Source organism: Arctopsyche grandis, chromosome 3 (assembly GCF_051622035.1).
Source record: "Arctopsyche grandis isolate Sample6627 chromosome 3, ASM5162203v2, whole genome shotgun sequence".
NCBI classification, from domain to species: domain Eukaryota; kingdom Metazoa; phylum Arthropoda; class Insecta; order Trichoptera; family Hydropsychidae; genus Arctopsyche; species Arctopsyche grandis.
The window spans coordinates 32,062,174-32,076,710 of record NC_135357.1 but is presented as its reverse complement, the minus strand read 5'-3'; the positions used below and the strand labels follow the sequence as shown (position 1 = coordinate 32,076,710).

The window sequence follows — 14,537 nt, the reverse complement described above, 5'->3', positions numbered from 1 at the left end:
GTGTGACCAGTTTAGTGTGACGGGTGATCACGTGTGACCGATCTAGAGCGACCGGTTGTCCTGTGACTAGTTCACATATGACTAGTAGTCCGTTTACCAGATAAACACCAGGAAGGCTTAATGAGTAGACCCCAATTCACCTTCCTAGACAATTAATTACAAACAATGCATCATTTTTATTATATAAACGCTGTATTTCGAAAGGCTGAATAACACGAAATTAACAATTAATTAATTAATGAATTAATCTATAGAGACATCTATGGATTTAGACTTGTACATAAACTTTTACATATTGTACATAAATCAAATTCAGATATTTGTGACATAGCGGGTAGGATGATTTTTGCCAATTTGATGGAGGAACCGTTTCAACAATGAAACCAGATACATTGGCAAACTCTGATAAGAAACGATCGACTTGGAGTCACAACTATCCATGGCTGACCAGCAGTATTAAAGATTAGCACGTGATCGAACCCGGTAACCTCTCAGTGCTAAACATAAACGCAAGCACCGAGCCATTATGCTGGCCTATACTCCAACTAGACAAAATATATTACAACTGGAAGATACACTTCAACTGTAATATATACATATGTAAACAATTTTCTATGTAAATGTAAAAATTATATATAATTTGTACAACAAAAGTACATATAATATGACTTAATAACATACTTTTATTAAATTGTTTAATTTTAATAAACAAATGAAAAGCTTGCTTTTTACATTATACCCATGTGCGTTATTATATTATAAATACATATGAACGTATATTAATAAATTTGCATGCATTTTAATTACTAGTAAAGATACCGAGCATTCCTCGAGCCAAAATTGTTAATTGCTCCGTAGATACAAAACATTTAAAAAAAATGAAAGCTTTTAAAAACTAATTTTGGCTTAGAGCATGCCTGGTTTATCTACCAACACCAAATAATAAACAAATCATTATCAAATAGTGAAATTATCATAAGAATTCATATTAAAACATATCAAATAGTTCCTGCATTTCAACTTCCAGACGAGAATTGAGTTAAAATTATATCAATTATATATATATATACATACAAAATTCTTGGCATAATGAGGAAAGGCAGGAAGCAGAATACGTGGGTGAGAAGTGTAAAAAGGGTATGGATATAGTGGATAGAGTGAAGAGATTGAAATGGCAATGCACGGGTAACAATGGAAAAAAAAATGCTAAGAGAATGGAAAAAAGAAATGCTAGAATGGTACCCGAGAGAATATACATAAAAGGGTATAAGAAAGACCGCAAGGCGGGTAGACGAAATTATGAAAATGTGTGGGGTGGGACGGATGAGAGTTGCGCAAAACAGAGACCAGTGGAAGCGTGTTGGAGAGGCCTTCATCCAGCAGTGAATGGTGAATGGCTGTAAATGATGATGATGAATAATAATTAAATATAAAATGCAATAATTAATTGAAACATTTGGAATTTAAAATTAAAAAAATAGCACTACTATTTTACATAGTGTTCATAACTAAACGGATTAGATTAGCATTAATCTAATCCGTTAATTAATCGACGACCTAATCTGCAATTAGGTCATCGATTTTAGAGAGTCTTTTAATTCATATTATGTATTAGATGTATTATGAGCAAATTTATAAGAATTGTAAATAGGTTTTTGAGCTCTTTTTCCTATTATGCTGTACATTAACATTAGAATTATATAATACTATGATTACTAACAAAATTAAATTAAAATTTCAAAATAGAAAATGATCAGGTAGCTATTAAAATAGATACAAAATGTATTGTGAACATAATTTATTAATAATACAAAGCAGTTAAAAATCAAAATCAAATAACTAAACGAAAAGAGTATATGATTTTTATTTTTATTTAAAAATCCAAATGCCGAGATTACTCAGTATCATTATCACTATGCAAAATGAATAACTTTGCATTCAAAACGTATTATTATAAAGAGCAGGTTGTGAATTACAATTATACAAAACACCATCTCTGATAGAGTATATGTGACGTGGTGAAGAGTGGCTGGTTCCGAAGACTGCGAGGAGAACAATACGAGTGGCAGATTAATTACAAAGCAACGACTTAAATAACATTCTAAAAATTGATGACACAAGTATTATATTTATGAAATCGTACACTGCGTATAACAACTGTGATATGCAACGTCGAAAATACCTTATTGAGCACTATTTTTTTAGTTTAGTATGTGTCTAAGAAATATAACACTATCTCTGTAATCACAATTCAATTTGCAACAATGCAGTTTTATATTTATTGCAAATTAACATAATATTATATTTCACATGAGAAAATAAACGAGCAACAAAAAAAATGACGTTTTTTTAGTTTCCGGAGCAGACTAATCAATCTTTACTGAGTTTGGCCCACAGAATTCAAATTTGACATTGATTTTTGTTGACCTGCTCTCGTTTAATAGATATGAGCGTTTATAATCTTTGAGCATTATATCTGCTCGAGAGTTTGCCAATTTATCTGATTTTTATTGAAACGGTATCAACAAATTGGCAACCTTAGCCTTTTTATCGCAAAATCTCGAATTTCGCTGAATTGTATATAATGCTGCAAATTTGCAAATTTGACCATAAATGTCTCTGTGGATGTTTATTGATATGAATTTCGCTGAATTGTTTAAAAAAGCTGCAAATTTGCAAATTTACAAATTTGATCATATATGTCTCTGTGGATATTAATTGATATGTATTTATGTACTTTGTATAGTATATACTAATAATATTTGCACAATGTTTCTGGTCAGGAAGGCGCATTAAGGTTACCTGTTAGGCCTTCCTGGTACAAATTAGATAAAATAAAAATAAAAATATGCCCAATTTTTTTTTAGAGATTTTGGACTTTTGCAGTCTTAAATTCAAAATCTGGTATTTCTGTGCCAAAAATGAGTATTGGAATCAATAGTCGTAATAGATGTGTTTTTTCTATTGATTGTAATTTTTTCATTGCTTTAAAATACGTATAATTAATTATCTAGCGAATTTTAAGTCAAAAATATTTTTTTCCGTAATATAATGTAATAATTTCGTTAATTTTTCACTTTATCACGTTTATAAGGGTTAGTTTTCAATCATAATATTTGTTATATTATCTGAAAGTACTAATTCAAGTGGTAAATGATTTTAAATTACAATATAAAATGCTCTCGGCAAGGCCGTTCATCGCGTGAGCGAGTGAGATAGAGTGATGCGCTCTCCATTCTTCATCTCGCTCTTGCAGCATGCATGCAACAGCATTTTTAACTCAATTTAAAATAAAAAAAATTAACGTAACTATCTCATGATATTACGGAAAAAAAAAATTTAAAACATATATTTTTTATTTTGAAAATTCGCTAGATAATTAATTAAACGCAATTTAAAAGCAATAAATAATCACAATCAACAGAAAAAACATCTGACTATTGATGCCAATACTCACTTTTGGCACAATAATACTAGATATGGAATTAAAGACTGCAAAAGTCAAAAATCTGTAAAAAGTGCGAATATTTTTCAAGACTCATATCTCTTAAACGAGAGCAGGCCAACAAAATCATTGTCATATTCGTATTCCGCGGGTCAAACTTAGTAAAGACTGATTATTCTCCATTTCGGTCATTTTTCATCTGATTAGTCTCAATATCATCATCGTCATCATTTACAGCCAATCAGCACCCACTGACAAATGAAGGACTCTACAATACGATTCCAACCGCCTATATTTTGAATAACATTATATAATATAATAGCGTCACTGTGACCAGACATATAAGCATAATACAAAACTGTATACAAGAAAATAAGCAAGACATTTATGTATGCATGTTATAGATAATAAATTTTTGCAATCATATTCAAATATGATTGCAAAAATCATATTAAATAGTGGTGAAATAGTGGGTAGGATGGTTTTTGCCAATTTGATGGAGGAACCGCTTCAACAATGAAATCAGATAAATTGGCAAACTCTGATAGGAAACGACCGACTTGTTGTCACAAATAACCAAGTCTGACCAGCAGCATTGAATATTCCAGGGGATCGATCCCGGCGACCTCTCGGTGCTTAGTATCAACGCAACCACCGAGCCACGCTGCTGGCTTTGTAAACTCGAACCTGATAGAGCCATTGTTTGTCATTGTCTGTTGTGAGTCCTCATCGGTTGATATCCAAGCATTACAGTTAATGTAATGATACTTACATGATCCAAACCGAAGCTGTTAAAGAGTTGTAGAGAAATTTTATTTTATATAACTCCTATTAAAGAAAGCCAACAGCAATTTATAGAAGCAAACTTAACACCGAATATATTTATATGTTAACCACCACGTAAAGCTTATATAAAATAATTGAGGCAGTTTCAGGAGATGTGACGTAAAGCAAAAAATTTCAAATTTAAATAAACTCATTTAAAGTTTATACATTTGTTCGAGGGTTTCGTATTGAAAAAAATGCTATTGTTGAAATTACAATGTATATTTCTTAGAAGAAATTGTACAATTATACTTTTTGATGTGAATGTACTGGAGCGTAGAATTATGAGTTACATTTAGCAGATTTTTAAATATACATATTAAATTTAATTGTTGACTACTGGATTGGATGTCAAAATAGTGTGCCACCTGAAATTTTCTTGAGTGCCACATATGACCATATTGTTCAGCATTGCTTGGGTAAATGAATAGGTTCCGCGACAAATCACTCACGGACTTGATAGGATAGTGTGTTAATTGGTCACGATACGTTTAATTGAGTTTTGGATTAATTATTGTGTAAAAAACACGCTACTACTACTTTTTGTACGCTATTTTAAGAATTTCGTGAGCGAAATGTCGCGTGAGTGATTTATATGTGATTGTAATGTCCGTGAGTGATGTTTCGCGTGAGTGATTTATCTGTGATTGTAATGTCCGTGAGCCAGTTGTCGCGCAAATTTTACCGAATGAATGTTAGGGAAAAAAGAAGCCGAACTTTTTAAAGTTATGTAGAGTAAAAAGAGCTATGGGTGCTACTTTAGTATGCGGTCAACCTTAGCGTGCGATCTACCTTTGAATAGCAGTCGACTATTTTTTTTTTATTTGTATCGTAGCAACGAAATGTTTATTACAATTTTTGTGTTTTCCTGCCAGCCTATAATGTTGTCGAAGCATTTCTATCAAAATATCGTCAACAGATACATATCTCTTAACCAAATCTTAAATGAATAGGGCCAACCTTAATTTAACCAAACCTAACCTGATACTTAAATAAATAGGTGTTGGCTGCTAAGATATGTTTTTTTTTTAGTGAAAATATTGATGAAATAAAACTTAAAAAGATATCTTAGCAGCCAACACCTATTTATTTAAGGGTCAGGATAGGTTAGGTTAAGTTAAGGTTGGACCTATTAATTTAATATTAGGTTGTTAGGGTCGGTATTATTCAGTCTCAGTGTCACACGCGAGAACTGAGACCGCATATTAAAGTAAAAACGTGAATGTAGATCGCATACTAAAGTAGATATGTGAAGGTAGACCGCATACTAAAGTAGCACCTAAAATTTGGTGATTTTTAACCCTTTGAACCAACGCCGATAGGCGTTGTATTTTGAACATGTACAAAGTAAACAAGAATACTACCCGCTAAGCATTTCCAGGGAGCATGGGAAAAAAATGCATTTAAAAAATGGATCGTGTAATCCGTGTCAAGACTGGTTGACACCCGAAGTTCTTAATTTATAACCATAGCAGAATTTCTCGATGGAAATCCCTAACTGCCGAGTATTTTAGATTGTGGCTTGGCATTTAGATTGTGAGCATTACATTTTAACAACAATGAAGAAGATGGAACTATTGTTGGAAAAATACATTCATTAATAGACTTATTTTGTTTATTTTATATTGTTGCAAGATATATTAGAGAGTCTAAACACACCTTTACAAAAATCAAAATCCTTGGCGGTAGTGATCTAGGGTTTGTTTGAATTAGCTACAATTTTTATACCTGCTTTCTAATAAATATTTCTAGTTGGAAATATTGGCGAAATTTTCATCGTAACGGACTTTCAACAGAAAAAAACGTCAGCACTCAAAGGGTTAATTGAAAATTGTAGATTTGAATAGCAAACAAATAATAGATTTGTAAATATGTGTGTAATAGCCAAATAGTGCAATTCCGTTTAATTTAAAAAACATGTATGCCAATATTTATAAAATACTGTAGTCATCAGAAGCGATTTTAAATGAAAATGTTTTGATTTTCACATAAACAAAATTGCTTGCAAATAATTGTAGAAAAAAAAACAAATTTTCATTTTCGATTACTTAATAAAAACGAAGAGCGAATTTTTTATTTATAAAATACTAGTTGTACCCGGCTTCGCTCAGTATTTGTAATATAAACAACGTAAACATGGCGAATCTAATAGTAAATATTCATTTGTTTTTTTATTAAATTTATTTGAATCAATAAAACTTTAAAGGATCAAATGAAATATAATTTGTATATAAAATTATTATTTTGAATAAAAACACCCATATTTTTTTTTACTACCCCCATCTATGTATAAAATTAATGACTACCAACCGCCACCGAGATTAAAACTGTTCGGACTTGAAAAGCTGCTTAAGCGATATTTTATCTCTATCGTAATGGCGGAGGATCCATTTACTTATATTGATGACCAAAATGAGCAATATGGCAAAGTATGAAAACGATCGGATAAGAGACAAACTTTTTCCTGAAACGTAAGGAGGTATGTAAAAAATATACATCAAATGGTCATAGAAATTTCGACTTGTTTTCAATTCCAACCAAAGATACATACAAAGTCTCTTTCGAAATTATATATTAGATTGTACGTTCATTACAAAAAATTAATAAAAACTCACATCGCCAAAAAATGATAATTTTTTACTACTATTCGGAGAATTGTTTCAAATTCTTTCATATTAATTTATTGAAATAACTAAATTCTACATATGTAAGTCACATCACTTCTCCATTGGCTGCCTCAATATGCAAATAATTTTGCACTATGCAAGTTGACAGGTCAATTCACCTCACCGATAAACAAAAACACAATTGAAAATGATACATATTATATAATGTATATATTTATAAAAAAATATGCTCCAAGACCATGAAAACGACATGCTTCTAAAGTGAAGCTATTGCTGTTATATATTATTACAAAAAAAATGCATGAAATGAAATGATATAGTGGCAAAATCTAAACACTATGAAATCACACGATATAACTTAACCCAAGACGAACGTTAGCCAACACAACCGCGATGCAATCAGTGGCGGAGGTCACTCACGATAACATTTGAATAATCAATTTTACTCACGTACAAGACTTGGACATGATTTAGTCCCATAGCGACAGACTATGGCTCTGTTGGAAGGAGATTTCATCCCGATTCGAGCGGGTACACCGTGTGACGACGACCCACCCATACCGTGAACGTGGAAAAACGTTTTCTCACCATGGACCATTTCGTGCGATTAAAGTCGCAGCACATGTTCTTCCACTGCCTTGCCCCTCTCGTCTATTTCATTATCTTACAAAGAGTCAGAAGATTCTTGAGCAGACCACGGCGACTCGTCGGATGAGATATGTGTCTTCACACTGCTGTAATGGCCAAAAATCATCATGTTAAAAATTGAAATTTGACATATAAACAAGTAACTGTAAGTTATTACATTCTATTTAACATTTAAAGTTATGTTAAATTTAAATTAATAAGATTACATATTATTTTACATTTAAAACTCTCCGGAATGTTTTATACCATATATTAACATCAACCTTTCTGTAACAGTTTGAATCTATAATACTTTACAATTTATATATAATATACATACATACTACATATATATTGCATGTATAATAACGGGTAAATGGAAAAAGTAATAATAGTTGTTATTAATTTTTAACCGAATCTAACCTAACTAAACTTAACCTATTATTTTCTTAATACTCATCCCATTTAGCGATAGTTATTAATAATAACCAATTATTATAAAAATAAAATGTTATTTTATAAATAAACTTTAAATTACAAATGTTTCAAAAAGTGAATGAAGTATTTTTTTAACTTATTTTTATGTATTAAATTTTGTTTGGTGTTATTGTGTTTATATTATTATTAATATATATAGACCTGGGTAGTAAACTGCTATCTGTATATAAGAATATAATATAAAATAAATCTGCTTTCGCAAATAAACGATAAGGCGTTTAAAAAATAATGCGAAAAGGACTAAGCGAGCAAAATTAAAAAAAAAAACTTTATATCTTATCTTTATAAAACATACATACACCTTGAATTCGTTTGAAGAAAAACAAGTTTAATAAATTTAACACTTAATAATTTTCGACAATATATACTTAGAAAAGGCTTTATTTACATACCTTGTAGATAAACGTCCATATCTTGCCATCCATTTAAAATTGTGATAGTCAAGTGTCAAAAGTTGAATTTATATATATATTATATAAAAGGTTAAACATATTTACATTTTAATATATGTAGGCACAATGTCCAGTAAGACGCGTATGCGAGTAAATGACTGCAACTTAATATCAACGCAATGTTTTATATTATATTCACATATTGATGTATATGTTGATGTATCTACACAAATATGATTCAATGTATATATAAGGGATTCAAACACAGATAAGAAATCGCATCGTTGAAAAATTGCATCAGCAAAATGGAATATTAGTAATATTAATATGTTGTTAGAGTAGTGATCGTTGATAATCATCAGGGAATTTTTGTTCGGAATTGCATTGTTAGCGCAGTATCATTGAATAAGATAATAAGGTGAAATCAATTACTTTTAAGGTTGGTTTTGGTTTTAAATTTGTATATATGTATATATAAAATTGAATGGCTGTTTGTTTGTCTGTCTGTCTCGTGTAGGCCCCTAAACCACTGAACCGATTAAGATAGAACTTTCAGGATTTGTTGTATGCATGTTCGGGAAGCTTACTGTGAAAAAAAAACCGGGAAAAAACCTCTTAATAATAATATTCGTAATTATGATTTTACCGACGCGAAATGTGTTTGTTTGAAGCGCCATTGTGTAGTCAAGGAAATGTGTTCGTTGGTAACCACGTTACCAGTTGGTTTATGACGACATGGCGTTGAAAATACGTTAGTTGAACGAGAATTGCATGCCTTATTCTGGCATTGCAACGCATGCCGGGTTCAGCGAGTATGTATATATATTTTTATTATTATTGAGAAAAGTATGTAGAAAAAAATGACGTCTCGTCGTTGGTTCACTTTTACATGAGACTCAATCTATTCATTAAAAATTATGTCTGGTTTTGAAATTTTAATTTTTTTCATATATTCTGGAGCGGTTTTGTCGCCGAGCGTTTTTTGCTGGGGCGGTTTTGTCTCTAGGATATTGTGTTAATTAGTCACGATATGTTTAATTGAGTTTTGGAATAATTATTGTGTAAAAAAAATAACGTTTCTGTACGCTATTTTAATAATTTCGTGAGCGAAATGTCGCGTGAGTGATTTATCTGTGATTGTAATGTCCGTGAGTGATTTCTGTGAGTGTAATGGCCGTGAGCCGGTTGTCGCGTGAGTGAAATTTTGTGCGCGTAACGCCGTTGAGTGTAAAGTCCGTGATTGATTTGTCGTGACACGATAAAAATCAATGTTTGTCTGTCTTTCAGTCACGTATGCGTTCCTATACCATTCAACCAATTGCGATGAAACTTACATGAGTTATTGTGTGCATACCCGCGAGTTTCTGTAAAAAAAATCGCCCAAAAACGATAAAACAGGAATAAGTGACATTGCAACCCAATAATTTCAAATGTGTTCGCGTCGCCACCTGCGTTGTTAGGGTAAAATAAACAAACAATTGAATAATTACAGCTGTGTTCGCCGCTTGCGTTTTTCCGACAAATTATCTACTATAATATTCGTTTCGATTCGACATACATATATACATATGTACGTCACGTACTATGTACGAATATAATAACGAAAGAAAAAAACTTCTATATATACTGTTTGCTACCAATATTTCCTGTAGGCTAATAGACGGCGCTTAGTATCTGAGCATTTAGCATCATCTATTGCGAATTTATTTAATTAATTAAATTAGGTAAGTACATATGTAGTTTTTACCATTTTTTTCAAATTAAACAATTAAATATAAATATTAAATTAAATGTATTTAAAAGATATTTTGAAAAAAATCGAGGATCGAACACAGGACTGACAATTTCTTTTAATTTTTTTTAAATTTAATAACTTAATATGCCAACATACCCATGCGACGATATTTCATCTGGTACAACACTAGTATAATATAACACATTACGTTAAATAATATACATATATATATACGCTACATTGTATAGATGTATATTATGAAACGTCATTGTATTCGTCAAACGGAACTAATTTAAAACATCGAAAAAGTTATCTGTAGGTTATCGCGAGCGTTCTAGAATACGTAATCGGGTTCGCAAATTAATATAAATATGTACAGTAAAAAAAATTATAATGTTCAGCAAAAATCAATAATGCCAGTACAGTAATAATATTTTAAGCAGTTTTTTTTTTAATGTGAAACATTAATTTTTAAAAGCCTTTTTGTGTTCATACGTTATCGAGTTCATCATCGATAACCGAGATTGAACTGCAATTCATTATAAATAAATCTCAGGTAAATAATGTCATAATTAGACTCCGGACCCAAAGCGCGCCGTTTATTGTTCAATAGTTGTTAAGGGTCCGCCGAACCTTTTTTTCGCACTCTAGCTTTGTAAATAGAGCCAAACCGCCCCGATTACTGCAAAAAGGCACGCTCTCTATCCGTATTCTAGTCATAAGCAGAGGTAGGCGTTCGAACGATGCTTTTCGAACAAAAATGGTTCACTATTGTAAATCTCGTACTTCGTCAACTAATGCAGAGGTCTATTGTTATTTAAAGAGCACAAAACCAACGCCGAAATCTAACCATAAAAATACATAATTTCCATTCGTAATAGTTAGTGATCATTAGTCACCGGAGCCTGAGGGGGCCGTGTATTGTTCAAAGGTTGTAAATGCATTGTTAAAGGTTTGCCGAACAATGGATAGCACTGTGACTATCCTACCTCTAGTGATCATAATTGAAACAACCGTCCGAACTTATTTTGTTTAGTGGTAAATATCTTACAACCTATGTATGTATTTATATTACTCTTTATTCTGGTCGAAGTCTAGTCATAACCAGACTTGGGGCGAAATCACACAGGGAAGAACGGCACGTCGTGTGCTTGGCTCCCCGCTGTGGGGGACTCCTATATTTCTTCAAATATGGGATACACCGTTATCGATCACTGTCAAAGCAAGGATAAAATTTTACCGAAAACACTGCAGGGGGTGATTTTGGGACGGTGTGTGCTGGGTATTTTCGCAATACGTCAATACAAGCGTTTATACAATGCGAATTCATACATCATCAATGAGAACATTTTGCAACGTTTTTATTATACAGCGAACCGCAAGACGCTGAATGTAACTTTACAGGATTTTACAGGAACCGTTTCAATGAAAATCAGAAAAATTGGTAAACTCCGATAGGAAACGATCGACCTGGAGTCAAAAACCAAGGTCTTGCTAGCAGCCACTAGTGGGTTTCGAACCCTTGACCACTGTGTTCGAAAGCATAATATGCTAACCAATAGTCCACGCTGCTGGTTACTACTTAATCGACAATACGTTATTTGTATCGATTATTAACGCAATAATATGCCTGTATATTTACTTAATCTTTATATGTATTTATAAAAATCATTGTTTGTCTGTCTTTCTGCCTCGAATAGGCTCTTAAACCCAAGAATTGATTACGATGGAACTTTCAGGATTTGTTGTATGCATGTCTGGGAAGATTACTGTGAAAAAAAACCTCTTAATAATAATATTCGTAATAAGGTTTTTTTGACTCGAAAGTATGAAGCGCCAGTGTGTAGTTAAGGAAATGTGTACGTTGGTAAACAACTTGCGCGCACGCATGCCAACCCTTACATTACGTACCACTCATACCAACCTTACATTACGTACCACTCATAACATACATATGTATATATAAAAATCAATGTTTGTCTGTCTGTCACGTATGCCTCTGTCCTATACTTTACTATAATTTAATTTGATGATTAAATATTAATTTGAAACTGAAACATTCACTTATCGAAACGCATCGATAAACGGGTACGGCAACGGGAATTGCATGTGTTATTGTACGATGGAACTTTCAGGATTTATTGTATGCATGTCCGCAAAGCTTACTGTGAAAAAAAAATCGGCCAAAAACGGGAACGGAAACGGGAATGAGTGGCATTGCAACGCAATAATTTCAAATGTTTTCGCGTCGCGACATGCGTTGTTAGGGTAAAATAAACAAATAATTGAATAATTTCAAATGTGTTCGCTGCCTGTGTTTTTCCGACAAATGGGAACGGGAACGAGAACAGGAACGGGAACGGGAACGAAAATGGGAACGGGAATTGCATGCGTTATTGTGGCATTGCAACGCATGCCGGGTTTAGCTAGTTCAAGATAAAATAATTTCCGGTAATTACCAATGGCGAAATTTTGGCGATTTACCGGTAAATCGGTATATGTATCGGCAATGAAATCCCTACTTACATATAATACAAACATGACAAATACTTTGTATCTCTTGTTGTAATGCATTGGAGTTGAAACGCTTTCAATTTATATTTTGGAATATATTTAATTGGAAACCACGCATATAAGATAGAAGGCATATAATCTGTGCAATAAACAAAGCTTGTATTATAATTTCTGTAACATCGCATTACTGGTAGATGGCCTAATTTATTTTCTTGAAGATGACGAATATGAGTGTGTTTATACGAAAGCGATAAGTCGCCGAACCATCAAATCGAGAAATATGAGCGGAAGCCATTAAAAACGGATTCCATATTATGTATGTATGTAGATACTCGGCATGTGAATCGATAATTGAAATAATATTTAGATTGACACGTCGACAAAATTGAGTCACCTTGGGTACATACATACATACATATGAATGTGGTATGATCTTATGCTGCGTACGGACCAAACCAACGACGATTTTGGTACAACGTTTTAACCAGCAGGATAAAACCAGTAGCGTACAAAATATCGAAATAAAAATTAAATTTAAAAATTGAAATTAAATATTAAAAATATTATTATTATATTAAAATTAAATTCAAATATCAAAATAAAATTATAATCAATATATTAAAATTAAAATAAAATATTGAAAGTTAAAACAGAACATGCCCAATTTAAATAAATTTTCGAGATTGACCTAAAATTAGATCATCAACAATCACATACAGGTAATCCTCGACTTTTGTTTGTCGAAGATGTTTTGACTTACGAAGATACGCACTAAGATCGAAAAAAAAATCAAAGAATTATTATTTTTACTTCCCCGTAATGCGCAGTTACTGAGAATATCTGATGTATTAGTATGGGTGACCGAGCGATGATCGCAATCCGGTACGTTGTCGGTTTATCAAACAAAATTTTTTTTAGTCTTCAATTGTTTCTCTCGTCGAAATAAATCAATTAATTAAATCATTTCAGAGGTAAATTTTATCGGACAATGTCTTCAATTGTTTCTCTCTTCGAAATAAATTTTATTTCGACGAAAGAAAAAAAAAACCCTTTGACAAATCACCGACATTTTTTTTGTTAAATATTTCATCGACGGCGAAACACAGTAGTATATCGTGACGACTTATAAGAAACAATAACAAGGTTTTTTTCGCTCGTAATCAGAGAAATTATAATATTTCTCTGGTTGTAATGCGTATCGTCGTAATTCAAAACATTGTTGTAATTCAAAATATCAATGATGATCTAATTTTAGCTCAATCTTGCTCGTTAGCTTAATTTTGATATTTAATTTCAAATTTTTAATTTAATTTTTATTTCGATATTTTGTACGCTACTGGTTTTAAAAGTTGGCCCAAAATCGTCGTTGGTTTGGTGCGTACGGACCATTATGTACATGCTCATATACCTCAAGTATGATCTGATCTTCTCAATCATTTGTATGTAGTGTGTTTCATTTTAAACTATATATTGTCGAAGTGTATTTTCAGTTGTAATATATTTAGGGCTGCCAGATTTATTGATATCCAAACCAGGACCTTTTAATTGCATTAACTTACAACTTGTAGTACTGAGACATACATAAACTATATATTTTGTAATATAAACATTTGAGAAAACCAGTGTTCATATTTCTTAACCAACTTCTACTCGTCCATATAATATGTACGTGCATAGACAGATAAGTTTAAAAAAAAACATTTTTATTATTATTATTTTATATAACTGTATCTATCCTTTATTTGTAGATTGGTTCCAAAGCACTTGAGTTTCGAGTGGGTTTTCGGTGAAGTTTGAGAATTCATGGAATTAGAAACATCGATGATTTAATGTGAAATATGGCTTTAATAAGGCAACAGCTTACAATATTATAT

The 14,537-nt window shown here is 31.9% G+C and overlaps 2 protein-coding genes across 7 annotated transcripts in view; one reads left to right on the top strand and one right to left on the bottom strand.

The window, feature by feature from the left end:
• LOC143909606 (uncharacterized) overlaps positions 1-14,537 on the bottom strand; it is a 63,060-nt gene that overhangs the window by 14,514 nt on the left and 34,009 nt on the right. For 2 of the 4 annotated variants that reach the window (XM_077427672.1, XM_077427675.1), the window contains exon 2: positions 7,352-7,631. In XM_077427672.1, the coding sequence (XP_077283798.1) occupies positions 7,352-7,377 (26 nt within the window). In that variant the 5' untranslated portion in view covers positions 7,378-7,631. Of the gene's footprint in view, positions 1-7,347; positions 7,632-8,414; positions 8,461-8,519; positions 8,575-14,537 lie in introns of those variants that run through there. The other 2 variants (XM_077427673.1, XM_077427674.1) reach the window with 2 other exon arrangements.
• LOC143909619 (uncharacterized) overlaps positions 7,293-14,537 on the top strand; it is a 51,739-nt gene continuing 44,494 nt past the window's right edge. The window contains exons 1-3 of one of the 3 annotated variants that reach the window (XM_077427697.1): positions 7,376-7,690; positions 14,169-14,328; positions 14,412-14,515. The gene's annotated coding sequence lies outside the window, so the exon portion shown is untranslated. Of the gene's footprint in view, positions 7,691-14,168; positions 14,329-14,411; positions 14,516-14,537 lie in introns of all 3 variants that reach the window. The other 2 variants (XM_077427694.1, XM_077427695.1) reach the window with 2 other exon arrangements.